The sequence below is a fragment of the Pyxicephalus adspersus genome, chromosome 6, assembly GCF_032062135.1.
Source record: "Pyxicephalus adspersus chromosome 6, UCB_Pads_2.0, whole genome shotgun sequence".
Lineage (NCBI taxonomy): Eukaryota > Metazoa > Chordata > Amphibia > Anura > Pyxicephalidae > Pyxicephalus > Pyxicephalus adspersus.
In genome coordinates this window covers 75,518,504-75,539,290 of record NC_092863.1, presented here as the reverse complement: position 1 = coordinate 75,539,290, position 20,787 = coordinate 75,518,504, and the positions used below count along the sequence as shown (strand labels likewise).

Genomic DNA, 20,787 nt, shown 5'->3' with positions numbered 1-20,787 from the left:
AAACTAACTTTGTCCCGCCCCGCGGCGAGGCAGCCGAGTTCCTCGCCTCCGGGGGGTACAAGAGGCACACGTGGTAGCGCGCGCACCTCTTCCCACAGCACCTCTGGGATGTGCCCTACTTTGCACATCCATGGGAGTGCTGAGAACAAGACTTTCTCTGTTCACGTCCATAGGGATGCGCCTGGCCGAACAGAAGTTCAGCTAAAACGGATCCCCCTGCCTGCAGGGAGAGACACACTGCGGGCAGGGCAGCAGCGGCGCCTCCCTCTGTGGCTGTGATCCCCAGGGACACCGCAGGCTCACTGGAAAGGTAAGTTTCTTACACTTTTTGTTTTCCAGTCTTGGAGAAATAATTTAGGCCCGGTGTCAGGAAAGAAGTTTGCCAGCCCGATTGTCACGGTATTGTCATTTAAAGGTATTAGCATTATTAGTATTAAAGGATATTTAAAACCAATTATTTTGTTTTAGATAGGGAATATTTAAAAGAGAAACACCTTTTTATATTTTACTCATGAGACATGCTAGTTATGTTTTCTTACTAAATGGAGTGGTAATGTTTAGTATAATGCTACACAAATGAAGTTGTCACGGTTTGTAAAGCTCTTTATATACAGATTTGTGTGTCTTTGCTCCTCCTGTTTCTCCATTTTTGTTTTCTTAGTGTGACACCAATTGGTTAAGATCTATTGTTTATTGTCTGAGCACAGTCTCATCCTTTATACAAGGATGGAATTTTAGAGTCTACATTTTGAATGAATAATTTGAATAACTTGTGATATGGGCATACTTTTGTATCTAGAGTATCTGCAGCTGAATTTTGTATGTCTTTGGGTTTTATATTGATCTAAAATTTGTGTTGTATTGCTGGAGGTGGGTAATGAACAGGTACAAAATACTTTAATAATCGGCTCAATACAGGGACAGCTGCACCTGTGATTAAAAGCCAAACTCCAGTTTTCACTGTCTGTCTTGCACAGTTTACAAGTTCCTCTACTGCACTGGTAACCCTGATATCAGTGCACTCAGCCGGCTCATAATATGCATGAGTGGGATAGAGTCCTATAGAGATATTCAGCATCCTCTAGCCCAGAGGTGTCTAAACACAGTCATTGTAGGCCAGGATCTGCACATATTTATGGTTTTTCTGTAACAGTCAACAGTAAATTTAGTCAGGAATGGTTTACAGAGTCACAAAATAACTTTAATTATATCAAAACCCAGTCCTGTATGTGGCCTTCAAAGACTTGAGTTGGAGCCCCTTTCGCTATTTGGATTTCAGTTCTTTATTCCTGTGGTTCTTTAGGGCAGTCTACATGAGTTGGTTGCTGTAATGTTTTTAGGAAGCTGTGTATAGTATTATCCAAGCCACAACCTGCCTGCTTTTCACACAGGAACATAGAAGTGAAATGTGCAATGAAAACAAAGATTTATAATATAATTAGCGTGTTGATGAGGGGTTTCAGGGGAACTAGGGAAGTCAAAATCTTAGCATGTTAAACCACAGCTTTAACCTAATGGATAATCATTTTATTTTTAGACGAAAGCACTTATGGACAAACTTCAGAAAACTGTCTCATCTGAAGGCAGGTTTAAAAACCTCAGAGAAACCCTCAAAAAGTAAGTTTTAGATATGAAATATGTACCACTTTTGTCTGAGTTTAACACTTATGAATGTTGTATTGCAACAAGCCTGGAAATGATGTTATATCCTAAACTTTGTATTAAAAAACAGTCATTTGTAGGATAGTTCAACAGGCTAAAATTCTAAATGTCATAACATTGCTCCATTCATTAAAAAATCCTCTGCTAAAGTCTATTTGTAAATCAACAATTCTATTAGTGTTGACATTTACAATAATTAGGTATATGCAATTTTTGTTCGGGTTAGCCTGTTTGCAAAATTTTGAAGACAGGGTCACATTTTCAACATGGGGAATACTCTATAATATAACTCTGTAATATAATTACTATATCCACAATACATGTACATAAATCTGTGGGGTGGCCTGAAGAGGACTGTGTACAAGAGATGTCTTTGCAATCTGACAGTTTTGGAAGATTCAAGATATGCCATGCCGATAGACACCTACCCAAAAAACTGAATGTTATAATTAAATGAAAACGTGTTTCAACAAAATCTTAGTGTAAGGGAACATTTATGAAGCTTGTTTATTGTATGTTTTTTTTTTTTTTTTTTTTTTTTTTTTTTTTTTTTTTTTTTTTTTTAATTTTTCCCCTAACAGATTCATTTGTTTTTCAATTGAATTGTATAGATTATGGGTTTTGAAGTTTTGAAATTATGTTTTTTTTTTACATCACATAAACCTGGCATTTTTAACTGGGGTGTGTACACATTTTTTATATTCACTGTAGGATTATCTTTGACCTCTTGGCTTCAGCTCAGGCTTTCCACTCCTCCATTTTAGTTTGTCATTTTAACATAAAGCACAATCACTATACAGAACAGTAAGGCTCCTCCAAGTTGTGTTCACCTTTCACATTTATTTTGAAGCAAATAACAAGTGGCTGATATTAGGGCAGATAAAATTAGGAAGGGATATAATTGCCCTATTAGATCCTGTGTTTGTAGCAAAGAAATTGTTATATCACTTGGTCATAGCACCCATTCATCACCTAGTAATACAGAGAAGGAAACTAGGTATGATGGCATATGAATAATATATGAGAAATATGCATAATGCCATGTGTAACTAAGGCTAGAATTTATTCATTTACAATATTTAGCATTCTATTTTGAAATGCAAATTTGCAAAAAGGACTGTGAATTTGAAGTATTCTATGTAGTAGAACAAATATTTAAAATCTTTGTTTTGTTTTTATTCTGCATGTTTTGCAGTTGTAATCCACCTTCTGTACCCTACCTGGGAATGTACCTCACTGACCTGGCATTTATTGAAGAAGGTACACCCAACTTTACAGAGGAAGGCCTAGTGAACTTTTCAAAAATGAGGATGGTAGGTACTTTCTTTTTGTGATACAAGCCTTGTTTTTTTTTTCAACAAGGCTTACCAATAAGAATAATTTATAATTAAATAATACCACAGAAAAAAGGGGTGGGCTCTCATGCCTCTACTTAACCAGTATGTGTGTAAGTTATTAAAATAACTTTTTTTAAAAAAAAAAAAAAAAAAAAAAAAAACTTATTTATATATTAAATATATAAACATATTATACAAATACTGTTCGAGGAACAATCTACTCCATACTGCAACACACTCCAAGAATAGAAATATAAACGCACAACAATCCCACAATAGTTACATGCTTCAGCAGAATAATGGTCAATGTAAAGCACTGTGTATCACCCTAAAGAATATTTACAGTCAACACCTTTAAAAATTTATATAAAAGAACTTAAAAGCTTAAAGGGCGAGAGTTCTCATTAGAAGAATGTCTGGGCACCTTGCAATCGGGATGCCAAGAAAATGCAGTGGGGCTAACACCAGAAGAATTGTCTGGAATGATCCTGAAAGTAACAACTAAAAGATAAAGGAGGGACTCACAAAATCACGCAATCCGAGGACAGTCTGGTGAATTTTATACAAAAGGTAGGCCTTTTTCTCAGGATGGAATGGGAATCCTCCTAGAAGGTACAAGGATCAAATCTAAACTTGCACAAGAAAAAAAGAGGGGATTGTGAGCAAAAATAGGAGCTGCCCTTATCTGCCTGACAATACATCCAAGCAAATATTTGAAATTTGAAAATACTTAAGGTTCCAATGATAAATGTAAACCCAACCTGAACCGAATCTGTAGAAAGTGAAGAATGTGCTGACACAAGGCAAAATTAGTGTACAGACATAACCAGAAAAAGTACTGCCAGTCAATCCTTCCTAAACATTCATTCTTTCTAGAAAAATATCAATATACATCTTGCATTACAGACATCTAAAAATGTAAAAACTAACATTTGCAAGCTGACTTTATGAATCTGAGAAAGTCCAAGTTTTGAAATTGAGGGAAAAAACAAGCATTTCACGTAAGATGATGATATAAAAGAAAGCTGCAGTAATTTTGGTCAGTAAGTGTTTTTCTTTGAGGCAATACTGGAAAAGTTGGCTGTCCAAGCTGCTAATTTTCTGCCAGATTCCACTGTACAGCAGATGGGCAGTGCCCTTGGAGGAATTGCAACATGTTTCAGTTCTAGAACTGCTGTATATTTTATAAACATACCTGGAGAAATAACTTCCCAATACTAAAAAGGTTAAATCAATTCATTCTGTGCACATACCTAAAAGTTATATCAGTTACAAAATATGTGATACATTGATTCTTAGATACAGAAAAACAGTCCTCTGGTTTTTATTGTTTATTGCAAAAGAATTTCAAAGACATTAATTCTAACACAAGTCTCTTCTTTTTTCAGGCGTTCCTTTTAATAATTAAAACATTATTTTTTGGAAGCCTGAAACTAAAAAAGGAAAAAGAAAGGAAGATACAGTGTATGAGCAGAGCTAGTAAGAGAAGTAACAGTCTGCAGGTTCTATTACCCCTACTGTACTTGCTGTCAATAGGAATAAATAAATGGTTGTTTTGTTAAACTGGATTCATATTATCTTGTCCACTATTATGCGTTTAGAGATTTGAGAATTGAAATTCTTCAACACTTTTTTTAACTCTTCTGTCTTGCTGATAACCTCATCACTTTACTGTTTACCTGTAGATATCCCATATTATTAGAGAAATCCGACAGTTCCAGCAGACGCCATACCGCATAGAGCATCAGCTAAAGGTAATTCTCTTTATTACTGTGTATCTGCTATAGTGCATAAACATTAAAGCCTTCACCATAACATCTATTTGTTGTGAAAGAACCAAATAACTATTGATATTATAGAAACAAATGGACATGAGTAAGTAAGACACATGGTATGGTATATATTAGACCAAGTAAGTACATAAGTGGTAAACTACAAGTTTATTACAGGCATTTTGGAGCAGCAAAATCAAATTGTGAGTCTCTGTCTGTAGCTTCCAGCCAATGTTTTTTTTTTGTTATTGTTGGATTTACTTGATACCTGATTGGTTCCTGTCTATCATGAATACCATAGATAAACTATCATAAATGAACCTAGGTGATCCAGTAAACCCGAAATGGATCTGGTCCAGGATTGAAAACATTTTCTAAATAGTAGCACATGACTTTCTAGTTTTTCTGGATTATCCAGGTACACCTATAGTCTATCTTCTGCCATTTTGGGGAGCTTTATTAAATCAGGCCCATTATGTCAAATGCTTCCCAGCCACCATATTTAAAAAATTTTTTGTACCCAGACTATGCATACCAAAGTGTCTACATATTCTGAACAAGCAGCAAAAGCATTTTAAAGCCAGCCTTAACTGTGTAGCTATAGGCATTGTGCAGAATTATATCTTTAATGTGAATGCTTAACCTGCATAAAACAGTCACACATTCCTTACATTTTCCTAATGCTATCCACGCAAATCTTATAATATAAAATAAGTGGAAATACCTTTTTTTTAAGTCATGTGGTCATGTAATCCCTGTAAACATAAGTGTTGAAGGGTGGGGCGGAGCTTTCTTGTACGGGGCTATGGGTGTGTCAGTTCATGATGACAAGGGGCCTGCAGGCCTGATGTTCAATTCAGGAGCCAAACTGCAGATGTCTGTCAGCCCTACCCTGAGTCTAAAGTGGTTGATAGCATGAACAGAACAGAAAGTAGGGTTAGAAGAAAAAGAATAGCCAGATCAATAGGGATTTCTGTGTCTTTGGCAGCATCAGAAAAAAAGTTGGCAGAGTACGCATAAACAAAAAATAAGGGGTAGAATAAGTTCAATTTGTAACAGTTGAACATTTGAAAATTAGTTTGAAAATTACTTCACGCTTCATGCAGCTAGAGAGATAAGTGAGGGTTTGTTTTAAAGTGCTATTTGCTAAGAATTTGTAAATGGGCGCAAAGTGGGCACAAGTGCACTTTAGGTTGACTTGGTGAATTTGGCACAACAGCATTTACAATTCACTGATTGGTTTCACTTTTTCTGTACTTGTTTCTTGAACAGAATATGATTTCAGCAACAGCCCTTTCCCAATACAAAAAAGGCCCCCCCCACAAGACAAGATGTTTATAAACACTATGCAATAAAGCTACAGGTCACAAATAGGTTAGATCCTGTTTGGCAAAATGAGAGTATGACAGTTTTATTCTCCAATACCTCACAAAAGTAAAGGATCAAAAGTTTTAATTAGTGTTTTATGTGACATTTCTGGGCAGTTTGCAACTATGTTCTAATAATTATATGCAGAAATATATAAGTTGAATACTTATACATTTATGAATTTTAATTATTTTTATAAAAAACAGGTCACCCAGTTTCTGTTGGACAAGTCTCGCATCCTGGATGAAGATACCCTGTATGAATTATCCTTAACGATTGAACCAAGGCTCCCAGCATGAAGAGTTTTAATGTGCATTTCTTGAGGCAAATCAGTGCTTTTACTTAACCAACCGAATTATGCATGCCATGCCTAGCAGAAAACAGGGGAGCAACACCCTTTCAGTGGAAGCTGACAGTGCCGTGGGCACCTTAAAACAAAGATGCAAGGACAGGACTCAGACTAAAGAAGGAAATGTCTGTGTGCATTGTGCTAGTCACACTAGGCTGCAATGGAGAAGCAACGTTGACCTCGCTGTGGAGGGTTGTGATGACAAAAAAGCACAGAAGGCTTGAAAAGCATCCATTGTGTCCCACATATAACATCCAGTAATTACAGAAAGACCACAATGTGTTATAGTGCGAGAGACATGACTAGTCAAGTGACATTGTCTTTTTGTAGTGTATTACAGACTGTCATACAAATAAGGTTCTTTTTCTGCATTGTGGAGTATATCATATCAACATAATGAGGAGACAATGATGCTACATTTACCAATACATCACTTGTTATCAGTATCACAAGAAAGAACTGAATTGACTTACATTGTACCTTCTGTACAAATGTGATGAGTGCTGACCCGGTTTGTTTGTTTTTTTTACTTAATGCACTGAGCATCACATCTCTGGTTTTGGATGCATTTACTACTGGATAATGTGAATATTGGAATGACTACATACTGTTTGGCTAGCTTAGATATTCTAGCCATGTGTGTCATTTCAATTGCATGCTGTGATATCATACGTGAGCGAGTCACCTCACCTAACTGAACAAGAGAAGGAAGTGCTTACAACTTTCTGTTAGGAATCTGTCAGGATTAAAAATATGGTGGCTACAATTACTGGGTCTCTCAGGGAGTCAGAGGTCATCTACCTGACCTTAGACACTGTGGGTAATTTACTAAAAGAATATAAACTGTGAACAACCTATGTTCTTTTAGTCAATCATTAAACTTAGTAAATGAAGTCCAGCTTTACGGACCATTAAATCATGTGCATGCAAAAATCTTGTTTTTTTCAGATTTTCTTAACTTTAGGTGACCTCTGACCCCATTACACAGATAAAGTAAGTTGGGTTAGATATTGAAGATATTAATATATTTTATATAATAACATATGACTGCTATTTTGAAAACATTCTCTTCAAAGGCGACCAATGGCAACAGGTTCATCTAAATGCTCATTGCAATCCTGCTTGTAATTTCCTTGTAATTCACTTCTTTGTTTTGTTTAAAGAAATACTTGATATTTCCTTTTACTGTGCAGTGCTGAATGCCTAAATGGCTTAAACGAGAGCATCTAGTAGATTACACAGGTATTCTTCTCTTTTTTCCTGCAGGTATAAAAGGTAGCAGGGGAACAAAGGCTGGGAGTGGAAGCAGCTTGGGTCAACATTTCGGTGACCCCATTGCTATGGTCTGAAGGTCTTAATAGTCAAATCACAGGTTTATTTTCAGGTTTGATTTACAGTAGCACACTCAAAAAATAAATTATGTTGTGGTAAAGGATCATAGTGAACAGATAAGTATTTAAGTACCTTTCCCATTCCAGGAAGATTGGACAATTTCACCAATTGTGCTGCCATAGGAAATACAAAAAGAATCTTCTGTTAGTGGGAAAAATTCAAAGTTTAATTTTTAATTAGTTTCCTTCAACATCTCCATATATTTTCCCTTACATTTTTGTTTCCCAGGTACAAAGCAACTGTATAAAGTTTGTTTCTGTGGTAGGAAGATTCTGAGTGCATCATTTTAAAAAAATGCAATTCTTTTGTTCCTTTGATGAATGTATGGAATACTACTTTTTACACACTGAATATATAGCCATTGCATATTTGTATATGTGAAGAGTGTTCTTGCATGGTACAAAGAATGTAGTGACAGTGGAATCTATCTTTAAACTGTGATAAAAGTGATTGCATTTTCACCTCCAACCAACAACTAAAGCAATTAAACCTGAAGTGTATATTATGTGCCTAAGCCAGTGGTGTTAGCATATAGGAGACACCTTGGAGTGCTTGTACTATAGGTCAGTTTTCAATATATAGAAATTCCAGGGTACTCGGATATGCGTATATTCCCTGGGTTAATGAGTCATGAACCTGATCCTTTCCCATACAATCTCAGCTTTTCTGTTGGCCCATTGCTCCAATGTGGTGGGTCTAAACTGGCTAAGAGTAAACCACCATGTTTTTAAGTGGACTTGAACTTAAAAGTTTGTCTTGATTTCCTCCATCAGCAGGGCACTTCATGTGCCCAGGCACTACTGCACTTTTAGCCTCACAGCTATATATCTGCAATGGTATCTTGTCAAACCCACTGATTAGATATGGAGATGTCACTGTGCTGCCAGATGTTCTCCTCCCTGGTAAAAAAAAAAAAAAAGAAGCTGTGTAGTGCAAGGAACCTCTGGCTTCATTAATTCTGTGGGTCTGCGCTTTTTGCTTTTTGCTTTTTGAAAATTATCACACTAATCCAGGGGTCAGCAAACTCCGGCCTTAAGACCAGATACGGCCTAGCCGGTAGTTCGTTCCGGCCTACTGCCCCCTGGCCGATCCGGCCTAATGTCTCCGGAGCTGCGGGTTGCCAGCGGATCGGCCAGGGGGCGTTAGGAGCTGCAGTGCCACCCCCTTGCAGTTACACCCCTATCTACCGCAGCCGGCGTTGATACTTCCGCCACTGCGGGAAAGCTTCCTGAAGGTAAATCCCTCTACTCCACAATGCATATAGAGGAGAGGTATTTCACTTCAGGGGGCGTTCCCTGGTGGTGGGTGGAGCCATTAGGGCAGGTCCATCCTAGTGTGCTCCTGCCCCAGAAATAGCCCAGTGGCCATAAAACTTTGCCGACCCCTGCACTAATCATTGGGAAGGGCAGGTAAAAGATAGCGATAAGGGATGGTAAAAGGTTAGCTTCAGGAATCATACAGGCAAAACCTAGTGGCTAGAACTGTGACCTCTGTTTGCAGTTCTACAGCTTCTACAGTTCAGGTCCTTTTTTACATTGAAAATGGAGCTAACATATATACAAAGGTATTTATGTTGCACAAATCCTTTTAAACTCACTTTCATCAACTAAACAGAAACTGTCACTTAAGCCCGTTTGGGCTTATTCAGATATCTGTGTGTGTGTGTGTGTGTGTGTGTGTGTGTGTGTTTTACATAGTGTCAGGTCCACTATGTAATTAGGCACAATTTAGCCCTGACATTATCCACTGCACAGATTTTCCATCAACAAAGTTGGTAAACAAAATGTTGCACTTATGCACATACGCAGCCTTTAATGGATTTAAGGAGGTGTAAAAATTGTATATGCAGCATCTGTATGACAATTTATCCAAATAATGACGTGAATGACTTTTAAATAAAATCCATAAGCACATTTCTTTACCGGGACTATTCTTATATTATTGTGTTATTTATTATCCAATATAAACATTATTTCTTTTTGCTTGCCAAGGAAATGTTTTTTTTTTTTTTTACTTCAACCCTCTGGCACTTGTATATCTGTTGTATATAAAATAAAATTGCAGACCCAGGCAACACGTCTACAGCAAATGTTTTATTGTGTGTCTTTAATGATGTCTAGTGTGTTTTTTTTCAAGTTTGCATTTACGAAATTGACTGACACTCCTGCTGGCCAGTGGGTAGAATGTCACAGTTACAGATAGTAAAAAAAAAAGATCATTGGTATTGGTTAAACTGATCTGAGCAGCACACAGATCAGTGTTGTAGAACTGCTTTTCTAACAGAACCCAGAAAAAATCCAGGTTACCAAACCCTGAATTTAAAAAATAAAATATCTTGCCTTTCTGCAGTAGTGGCATTTACTACACTTTCAGTATATCTTCCTGGCAGACCTGTACAGTATAACAAAGAATAATATTGTATAATCTATTTTCCTTCTAAATATTGGATATACATAGTGTGGATATTGAATCTATGTTGCAAGTACCAAACCTACTTCAAATGGTTAGCCAAACCTCTGCATGTGATTTGTTCCTCATTGTTACCTGCATAATTCCTTGTGTCAGTATGTGATACAGGTAGTCCCCTAATTACATCTGATATACGGACGACTCCTAGATACGAACGGGGCTTCTCGTTTGTGTGCAGGACAGGAAGGAAGCTTGATGGGGGGGGGGGGGAAGGGGCAGTTTTTATACAGTAACTGACGCCATGCCACCTTTTAACATCTTGAGACAAACATTTGTCCTAATTGCATTCATTAAAATATTGTAAATGTTCCGACTTACATACAAATGCAACTTAAGAACAAACCTTCAGTCCCTATCTCATATGTAATCCAGGGACTACCTGCATTCAGGAGCATTGCTTTTTATAGTTCACAGGTGGTGGATAGGCACAGAATCTTGTGAAGCATGACTGCAATGCCAAAAAAAGTACTGTGAAAATATTTTAAATTGTGACTATACTAAAGCTGAAGTCCGGGAATTAAAATAAATATCTCAGGCACTGAATCTGTACCTGTACTTCAAGAGTTAAATGCTCATTTACCGGTAAGTCCAAGAGCAATTTTCTAACATTGTTCCTCCTTCCCCAAAAGGCCAACACACTTTCTCTTCTATGTGACGCAGGGCCTTTGCCATCCTCACAATCCAGGACTATAAAAAAAGAGATGAAAGACATTTTTCCCTAAACAAGTCCCATTATCCTCTCTCAGCATTCCCAAATTTAAATTGTAATCAGGACTTTGCTTCTGCTGCATTAAATTTGTCACACCAGTATTACTTCTGGAAACTGAATCTTGTTTAAAGTAAGTAGCTGAATTGTTGCCTGAATCCCCACTCTGAGATTTTTTTTTAATTAGGAAAGAATACATGAACCTGCTTGTTGTGTATACAAAGAAGGAATCTTAGGGGTAAATGCATAGCTATACAGAATGGGTTTTCAGCTCTGTTCCCGCAATCACAGCGTCAGCGTATTCAAAGAAGTTGGTCTGTTATTTTCAAGATAGGCTTTTGGGTTCGACGAGTTTCTCGGACCTGGGTCCTCTTCTTCTGGAACAAATTAGGCCTATAATTACAAATATGGTTGGTGTAATCGTTTACATATATTTGTTTACAGTTCGTATTTATACATTTTTGGCTATTTGCAACACTTCTATCTTAACATTTTTCTCCCCGCAATAGCGCAAAGAACAATGGCAGCCAACACCTTCTTTTCCCAGTTGTTATAGAATGCAGGACCAGCTTACAAAACTACAGTAAAAGACTTAAGAAACTTCCATTATCCAATATTAAATTTGTTACTCCATTACTCATAGCCTAATATGATGCCCTATTTTCTCTCTGTGCAATATACCTCATTATTTTTAACCAAATCACCAGTGCATGCATATTTTTATAAATTCCATATGTGTAGCATATATGTGTCCATATGTGTCTATATGTGGTTTGAATCTCACCTTTAGGAGAGTGCCAATATAGCGCTTAGTTTTCCTTATTTCTTCAAACAAACAAAAGGGGGGCATAAGGTGACAACTTGCCTCCACATATATTCAACATATATCACATCCAAAAAGTTTTGGCTACCCTACCTAATTATAAAAACAAACCATATTCAGCGCCTTCTAATATCCAATACTGACTTCAGTAACACTCTACACCATATAGGCGGTTCACTATCTCAAAACCGTTCCTGCATCTTAGTAACCAAATTTCAACCAATAATTGTTATATGCATAGGTAATAGATCATATTTAATCCACCTTGACAAAAAGTCTCTACTTACTTTAGTCATAGGCATGCCATTTCTTATCATCACCTAGCCATTTGGTAGGGATTACTGCACACTGCAAAGTGGTCTGTATGTCTTCTTCTACCTGTTTTTATCATTACTTCCGTCGGCGTTCCTCGTGGCTAACTGGTGATGTTATAAGTGGATACAATTTTTGGTCTCTACGCTTTGCACAGAAATCAATATGTCACAGAACCAATGCTCTGCAGATAGCCTATTACTCTACAAGTAATATTATATACAATCATCTGACATTTTGCAAGCAACATAATATTTTCTTATTGTTGTTTAAACAATTACGGTCTGTTTGCACTATAACAAGGACAGAAAAAGTAATGTTATAAACATAAGTACATACAGTTTTCTTTTATATGTATTATTGTCTGTCAAATATAACTGGCATATTTTAACTCCCCCATTTAAAGTAGTAAGAAGAAAGAAATATGCTGGGAAACAAAATGGTAGATAATAACTTATTGTTATCTCTTAGTGTTAGAGGAAAGATTTAGACCTCATTTTATTCAGCCCCAGGAGTTCTGTGGCTCTTAACTCGAAAATCCAACAAGCTTTTTTTTGAAGGAGTATCCTGTCAATATCCCCTCCTCTTAAATTAAGAGACATGCAATCCAGTGCTAGAAATCTCATGGAGTCCTCATCAAAATTATGATACACTCTTATATGACACCTTAGGGGAGTTGTTATTCTGCCACTCTTCACATTGTATATGTGTACATAAATACTTTTATTGAATTGCCTTTTAGTTTTACCGATATAGTATCGGCCACATCCATAGAAGGCAATATAGATAACTCCCACAGTCCTACAGGACACATTTTGTGAAAGTTTTGGTTTTATTTTAATGGCCAGCGCAAATGAGTCCCTTTGTGAATGGATCCATCTGCTTTGTCCACAAGAGCCACATGCTCTTGTACCTATAGCTGGTTGTATAGTTTCTTGTTCTTTGTGGTAGCTAAAATGGCTATGGACTAGTCTATCCCTTAATGAGGTGGACTTCCTAAAGACTAGATGAGGGTCCTTTCCTATATGTTTCCTTATTTTAGGATCATATTGTAATATGGCCCAAAACTGTTTGCAAATCCTGGTGCACGTACATAGATAGTGATTCATCCTATAACATCTCATCCTCACAACGCCCCAGGTACAGGTTCGCGTACGTGGGTGCACATTGTGTCCCCATCACTACCCCCTGCACCTGAGTAGATTTGACAATCGAAGAGAAAGATATTAAGGGTCAAGATATACTCTAAAAGTCTAAAACACAACAAATTCATTCTCTTTTAACAGATTGGTGCTGGTTACTGAGGGAAATCTTTTAATGACTATTATACTGATAGTGATTATACTGATAATTCCTGACACAATTGGACGGCCTGGTGGATTGTGTAAACATTTATGCAACTTTGGTAGTACGTAAAAAGTCGCCATCCCAGTTGGGAACACTCATCATTAGTAGAAAACACAATTTTTGCACCCCAGCTCTGAAAAATGTTAAGATATGGGGATCAGAATTGTAAAAATTTGTGAAATTATAACATTGGGGTTCCTGTTCCTAAAGCAAGTGCGCCTAGGGGTCCTTAACTTATACAATTTGGCGACCACCAGGGCCACCTATATAGAAAGAAGCATTGGGATAAGGCCTCTAAATTGATACCTACCTGACACAAATCTGTCATACTATGTTACCCTGTCTGCTTCTCTTCTTTGAATCCCAATTTCCCTAGAATGGTGGGGTGTGCAAAACCGAAAATGTGGGTGCATGGGGGGGACACCTTTGACAAAGCCACTACCACCACCACTAAAATAGTGAATCAGATAAAAACCAATGACAAGTTGACATGAATACCTAACAACACCCACATAATTTACGATGATACTGGGAACCCTGGATCACTCTCCTTCATCATTCATGTCATTTACTCCCTGGACAGGTCCCTTTCCTTTCTTTCCCCTTCCCTAGTAGTTCTTTTTCTGGTTTGTCCTTCAATTTTCTTTTCTTTCTCATTGTCTTACAATCCACACTTTATAGGTAGAACTCTCTTGTGATACTGAAACAACAATGCACTACAATGCAGGGTTCAATATTTATAGAATTCAGCTGATCTTGGTTTCTATGCAAGAAAATTGTGATGTTCTCTGTTATACCTCTGTTAGTGCACCATTTTTAGCTGTTGATTGTACAGAGAAAATATTATGTATTTCATGTAAATTTTGTTATTGTTCTCTTACTCTGTTTCTTTTTACTAATAAAATAACAATATAGAGATTAATTATTATAACAATAAGTGATTAATTGCAGTGTTTTTATTTGTAGCAATGATTTTTCACTTGCAGTTTGCACTGAACTTTCTACAGAATGTGACTGCCGAGGATTTAATTTCCTAGCACCTCATAGCCCTCTGATACGTGATATGCTGGGCCTGTTGCCATGTGAGATGGCGGCACTGACCACTCATCTCAGGGTATTAGAATGTCTACACAGAGGATTGTGCAGGCCATAGCATGCATAACATACAGTACATGTTCATAACAATATATGGAAATAATTCTGTTCCTTTGACTGGTGACAGGGACTCTTACAGATGTAAGAACACTGCTGAACCTTGGCTTACAGATGTCCCTTTATTATACTGGGCCATGTGGTTAGGAATGATAATTCCCATCCACATTCCATACTCATGGTCTATGACATATCACCTGACCTCCTGGCAATTGGGGTGACACATTACTTATATAAACAATCGGGTTGGTATCTGGAATATGTCATTTAAACAACAGGAACCCATAGAAAAACTCCAGTTTCCCACAACAAAAATGGCCGCCGAGGCCGCACATCAAAAAAAGTATTGAGCGCCTTTCCTTTTCCGGGGACGTGGTTCCGGTTTTGTACAGCACGCCAGGCAGTGTGGCGTGAAGATGACTCGCTGGGCTCGTCCTGGATATGGGAATACTCAGAGCCGGAACCGTAAGGTCTGTGAGGCCACTTCATGGGAAAATTTACAGAAAGCCGCATCTAATAAGTCCGGCCAGCCTCCCAGGAAGAAAAAGAAAGAGGGAAAGTACGTGAACCAGGATGTCAATGGCTTCAATGCTATGCAGAAGGACGAGCGGCGTGAGAGCCGGAGGATAAAGAGACAGAACAACAAGAAGAGTAAAATGGTGAGGCTGTGGGGTGATCCACCGAGCTGCATCCTCTCCAGGCTGATATGTGCGGCCGGTGACTGCACACAGGAAATCTATGGGCCTGTGACCAGCATGTAAACCAGTGCCATTGGGGGGGAGGCTGCATGTACCCCCAGTGTGTGCTGCTCTTCTGGCAGGTTTCTCTCCTTCTCCTGTGTCTGTCATTTGCAGCCCTATTTAATGTACAGCTCGGCCTCATATATTGGCGCTATATAAATAGTGTTTAATAAATTGTATGTACCCCCAGCGAGGACAGCATTGGGCGGCACATTACTGCCAACCACTGCCAGCTGCATGATATTGTGTGATCCCGACGCCCAACTTTACAAACTCCATAGTCATGTGAGGTGAGATATTTATTTCCTTCTACAAATTGCTGATGTTGGCGATTGTCATCCATATGTGGCTACTGATATCATCGCTATAGTCCCTGATGACCTAATGTAGCCATTGGGTAAATACGGCATCATTGTGTTAGCCATCACACTCTTAACAATTTACACAAAATCAATCACTGACAAGTCCCTGTAAGTACAATGCAATTTTGCTGTTTTAATAATTATGATTTTCTCAGAGTAGAGGACAAATTATGTTCTAGTGCAGTGGTCGCCAACTGGTGACCCGCGGCTCTGACCAGTGCACCCCCAAGCAGGGTCAGGAGAAGGACTGCACTGGGGGAACGCACCGGCCAGAGTTCTGGACACAACCCTCCCAGTCTCCCATCGCATACCCAGACTTGTGATGGGACAGCGGGCATGTTCTGGCTTCATGACGTCAGTAAGGGGAAGTTTCTTCCCCTTTAAATGACACCCGGCTCCCCGTGCTTGTGCTGTCCAGAGCCTCCAAATTTAGTGGTACACTGGTCCAAAAAGGTTGGAGACCACTGTACTAGTGAGATACACTGAATGATGGGTTGCTCAGGAAAAACCCTCCATTACCAAGCTGTGTGCCCTTTAAATGGTATCTGTCAGGTCTCCTAAAAATATACATACCAGTTGTACAATAAAACCTGGGATATACTTACTTCTTGCAGAGTCTATGCCTTCTTTCTTCCTTTTGTTCCTTTGCTGCAGACTGTCAGTCTCTTTGGTAATCAGCACTTCCATTAGTATCCATTCTCATGTGCTGTACATTTTTCTACATCACTACAGATCTCATCAGACAAAGAAATCAGGGAAGGAAACCATGCACAATCACACAGGAAGTTAATTTCTGATTTACAAATTAGCTCCCAGAACCCAACTACCGTAAACATAGAAAATAGGAGAAAAGCACTGGCATTGGTCATGGCAGCCAATAAGATTCGTATTTTGTTATTTGCAGCTGGCAAGTACAGGGAGTATGATGATCATGCGTGACATGTCTTCCCATTACTTTTTCAGGTCTGCTTCCACTGCCGCAAGCCTGGCCATGGCATGGCTGACTGCTCTGCGGCTCTGAGATGCCAGGAGATGGGTACAGGAATCTGCTTTCGCTGTGGATCAACAGAACATGAAATTAACAAATGCAGAGCAAAAGTGGATCCAGCTCTTGGTACATGTGAGAGTTATTTCTTAGGCATCTATAAATCACAACATTGAGCTATGTTATTAGTGTATCATGTCATTATTTAGCATTGGGATACAACTTATGATATTCATTGATATCAAACAGGGTATGGGGTATTTAGACATAATCATTAATACACTATTCCCTCATCACATTGATGTCATTGCTATATAAACACAACTTGTGTGCTGCAGACTGTCTCTGTAGTTATGAGACTGTATAGCCCCTTCTCAACAGGCATGGAGGTTGTACTACTTTTATCTGTAACTTTTGTGTACATTTTAAAAATATTATAGACTTTATTCTGCTGGCCAAAAAGAAATAGCCAAAACATGATGAAATAGCCAATCTATGATGAACAGCAGTTCTGGGGCAAGAAGCCTTTAGTTGGTGGATTGTAAATTTTGATGAGGATAAAAGCCATGCCTACCAGTTATTTTATTAAGTCATGATAGTAATATTTCACTTTTATGTTTCAGGAGAGTTTCCATATGCAAAATGCTTTATATGTGGAGAGATGGGGCATTTATCACGGTCCTGTCCAGACAATCCTAAGGGATTGTATGCTGAAGGTATGTATTTCATTCATATTTACAAGCATATGCTGGGCTTTTACAAACCACAACAATGTTTATATACTGCAAACACATTTTTAATTATTGTTTCAATATTTATATTATTATATATTATTTGTGCACAAATATCCTTTCCATTCCGTTCATCTAAGAAAAATGCTATGTTAAAGAAAAAATGGATTTTAAAACTATGCACTTAATTTTTTTTCCCCTGACCTAAACTAACCTCCCCACGTCCTCTATGGATGCATACTTACCAAGATCATCTTCAGCTGTTTTACATTCAGTGTTCCCTCTCCTTGCTATGCATTACAGCCCCACAGGGATGTATCTTCAGTATTGGCACACAGACCCTGTAGAAGTCAGAGGCAGTAATGTGTAAGCAGGGCATATCACAGCCTTTTAAAATGACACTGATGCCACTTTTGTTGATTTTGTTTTCTAACCTGCACTAGAAAGGCCATGGCAGAAACACAATTATTCCTTTTCCTCATTTTTATTAAATGTTACTATAAACCAAAAAATTGTTGCAATAAATAAATACATTGATTCATCATACACCTATTGCAAAGTAGCACTTTTTTCACAACAGGGTGCAGACTGTAAAATAAAAAAATAATTGGGACTTACATCTCATTTTTATTTCTTCTTCAGGAGGAAGCTGTAGGATATGTGGCTCTGTCGAACATTTCCAAAGAGATTGCCCAGAACATCAGGCATCAGGTAATTTAGGATAAACCCCTTCTAAACAAATTGTACTTATTTTCAAGCAAAAAAAATCTCAATATTCATATTAAAATGTAAAGAAAAAGAAAAAAATATATATAATGTCTCATAATAAAATAAATGACTAAACAATCTGACTGTTTGTATTTGTGTAAAAACATACCACAAGAAGTCTTGGTAAATTCTGGGCCAACTTGGCATCATTACCATGTCTGTATACAGAAGGCAGGCTGCTATGAGGGTTTTGATACATATCTAGGTGAATACAGCTTGAGACAAATGTAGCTTTTAAAATGAATGGAATCCTTATATTATTGTATATTATCAAACTTTAAACCTTTCCAAAACTATGGTACACAGTGGGCAGTAGGAATCAAACCTATTACCCCAACACAGCATGGCACAGTTTAGTTTGCAACTAAAATCCACTCCCGAGTCACACTCGGGAGTACCGCCTAGGAGGTTAAAGTAATAGAGAGGAAATTAGGAGAGTAATCGACGTGATGTCTCCTAACATTAGTGACCTGTGTAAAAGTTACCCCATGCATCGGTGGTCATTGTAGGAAGGAGATCAGTTTGCTATTTCTCACAGCTCAAAAAACCCTTCAACCTCTAGTGAAATCTAGGCTGGATCGTAAAGGGATTGTACAACCAAACTGGGTTAGTGTTTGACCTGTTTGGTAATTATAGTGAAAAAACGTCTCACACAGTATATATTTCTTGGTGCATATTTTGCCTCTAATTTTGTTTTGTTTTGTTGTACAGCTCAGATGACGGTTGGGAGATGGACCAGCGGGATGAGTGCAGATCATGAAGATGTTCCTGTCAAACCTAAAGCCCAAAAAGTACCAACAAAAACTCCCAAAGTTGTCAAGTTCTGACACATTTTCCATTTGTGGACATTTTTTTTTTATAACTGTACTTTTCTCTGAAACACAGGGATCTGTATATAATAGGAATGATTAGGTAGCTTTAGGTGTTAATTCATGCTTGTTTGTCTGAATATGCAGCTAGCTATGTTTACCTGTGTTTCCTTGGCACTGCCACGTGTGTGCAGCCTGTATGTTTCATAGTGTGTTGTGTTGCTACCTAAAAAAATGCACTATACATGTATTTTATTATCACACCTTTATACCTGTTGAGAAAAAAACACGTTGTTGCAATTTATTAGGATTCAACTTGCTTACTTTGTATAGTGTATGTGTGTTTACTTTAATTATCAAAATATTTGCTAGCAAAGTGAATAATTGTACTGTTCATATCCATATTTAGGAGTGGGAAAAATAAAATAGATATTTTACTAGAGAGATTTAGTTACTTGACATTTTTGTTGCTGTTCTGATATTCTGCCTTCTGACTCAATACCTTCTGAATCACTGACCCAGAATGAGCATACTAATAATACAGCTAATTTTCACCAAGGTATTTGCAATGCAATTTGTGACCGAAACTACTGATCCCAAAAGATCTACAGTTAGATCCATAAATATTTGGACACAAGCAACTTTTTTCTAATTTTGGTTCTGTACATTACCACAATTAACTTTAAATGAAACTCACATGCAGTTGAACTGCAGACTTTCGGCTTTAATTCAGTGGGTTGAACAAAAAGATAAAAACTAGGCATCAAAATGTGAGGAACTAAACTTTTTTTACACAATCACTTCATTTCAGGGGCTCAAAAGTAATTGGACAAATTAAAAAGCTGAAAATAAAATGTTCATTTCTAATACTTGGTTGAAAACCCTTTGCTGGCAATGACAGCCTTTAGTCTTGAACTCATGGACATCACCAGATGCTGGGTCATTGTCCATCTGTATTATGAAATGGCTCCCAATCAATTTAACTGCATTTAGCTGGATTTGAGCAGACAGTATGTCTCTGAACACCTCAGAATTCATTTGGCTGCTTCTTTCCTGTGTCACATCATCGATAAGCACTAAATGCAGTTGTCTCTATCCATAAATTGATGGACCTAACTGTAATTTACATCCAGGTAACTAGTATTCTTTAAATTGAATTCAGCTATGGCAGTTTTCATAATCTGTCAGTACTAGGCTTTAACCTCCCTAGCGGTCTTATTCTGGCTATATTTCCATGCAAAAAGCAGTACAATTTTTTGCATAGATATTTATTTTACATTGTAGGCCTATAATTCTTAGGCATAACTCACCGACACATGTCTAATAGTTAATACATTTATTAAACTTAAAACCCACAAAAATCTGGTAAAAATAAATTCATAATGTAATATACCTGTACAGCAGGATATATATATATATATATATCTTTGTATTGGACACAATACAGCTATTTTGTATTGAATACAAAAAAAATTTTTTGAATGTCCCAGCCTCACTAATGCTTGTACCAACGTCACCAGGAAACACCGTAGATCGAATCTGTACCTCGCGGCAGCAGGACGCCGGGGGACAGCGACGGAACAAGGTAAGAGATTTTTTATTCTGCTTTTAGGTACCCAGAGTCTGACTCGGGAATACCTATTTTTGCATGTGAATTCGACCCCGAGTCAGACTCAGGAATATGACTTAGCTACTTCTGCTTA

At 37.7% G+C, this 20,787-nt stretch overlaps 2 protein-coding genes across 2 annotated transcripts in view; both read left to right on the top strand.

Annotated features, from left to right (window-relative positions):
• Nucleotides 1-9,959, top strand: part of RASGRF2 (Ras protein specific guanine nucleotide releasing factor 2) — a 155,208-nt gene extending 145,249 nt beyond the window's left edge. The window contains exons 24-27 of the mRNA XM_072416210.1: nucleotides 1,538-1,617; nucleotides 2,858-2,975; nucleotides 4,685-4,753; nucleotides 6,346-9,959. Of these exons, the coding sequence (XP_072272311.1) occupies nucleotides 1,538-1,617; nucleotides 2,858-2,975; nucleotides 4,685-4,753; nucleotides 6,346-6,438 (360 nt within the window). The 3' untranslated portion in view covers nucleotides 6,439-9,959. The remainder of the gene's footprint in view (nucleotides 1-1,537; nucleotides 1,618-2,857; nucleotides 2,976-4,684; nucleotides 4,754-6,345) is intronic.
• Nucleotides 9,960-15,051: 5,092 nt separating this feature from the next.
• On the top strand, nucleotides 15,052-19,526 carry ZCCHC9 (zinc finger CCHC-type containing 9). Its single transcript, XM_072416209.1, has 5 exons — nucleotides 15,052-15,348; nucleotides 16,755-16,905; nucleotides 17,400-17,492; nucleotides 18,150-18,218; nucleotides 18,987-19,526. The coding sequence occupies exons 1-5, from the start codon at nucleotides 15,106-15,108 to the stop codon at nucleotides 19,100-19,102; spliced, it is 672 nt and encodes a 223-aa protein (XP_072272310.1). The 5' UTR covers nucleotides 15,052-15,105; the 3' UTR covers nucleotides 19,103-19,526.
• Nucleotides 19,527-20,787: the final 1,261 nt, after the last annotated feature.

Coding starts and splice junctions, on each gene's coding strand:
- ZCCHC9 (XM_072416209.1), top strand. CDS start 15,106: ATGACTCGCTGGGCTCGTCCTGGATATGGGAATACTCAGAGCCGGAAC. Junction 17,493..18,149: donor TAAGGGATTGTATGCTGAAG/GTATGTATTTCA, acceptor TTTCTTCTTCAG/GAGGAAGCTGTAGGATATGT. Junction 18,219..18,986: donor CCCAGAACATCAGGCATCAG/GTAATTTAGGAT, acceptor TTTGTTGTACAG/CTCAGATGACGGTTGGGAGA.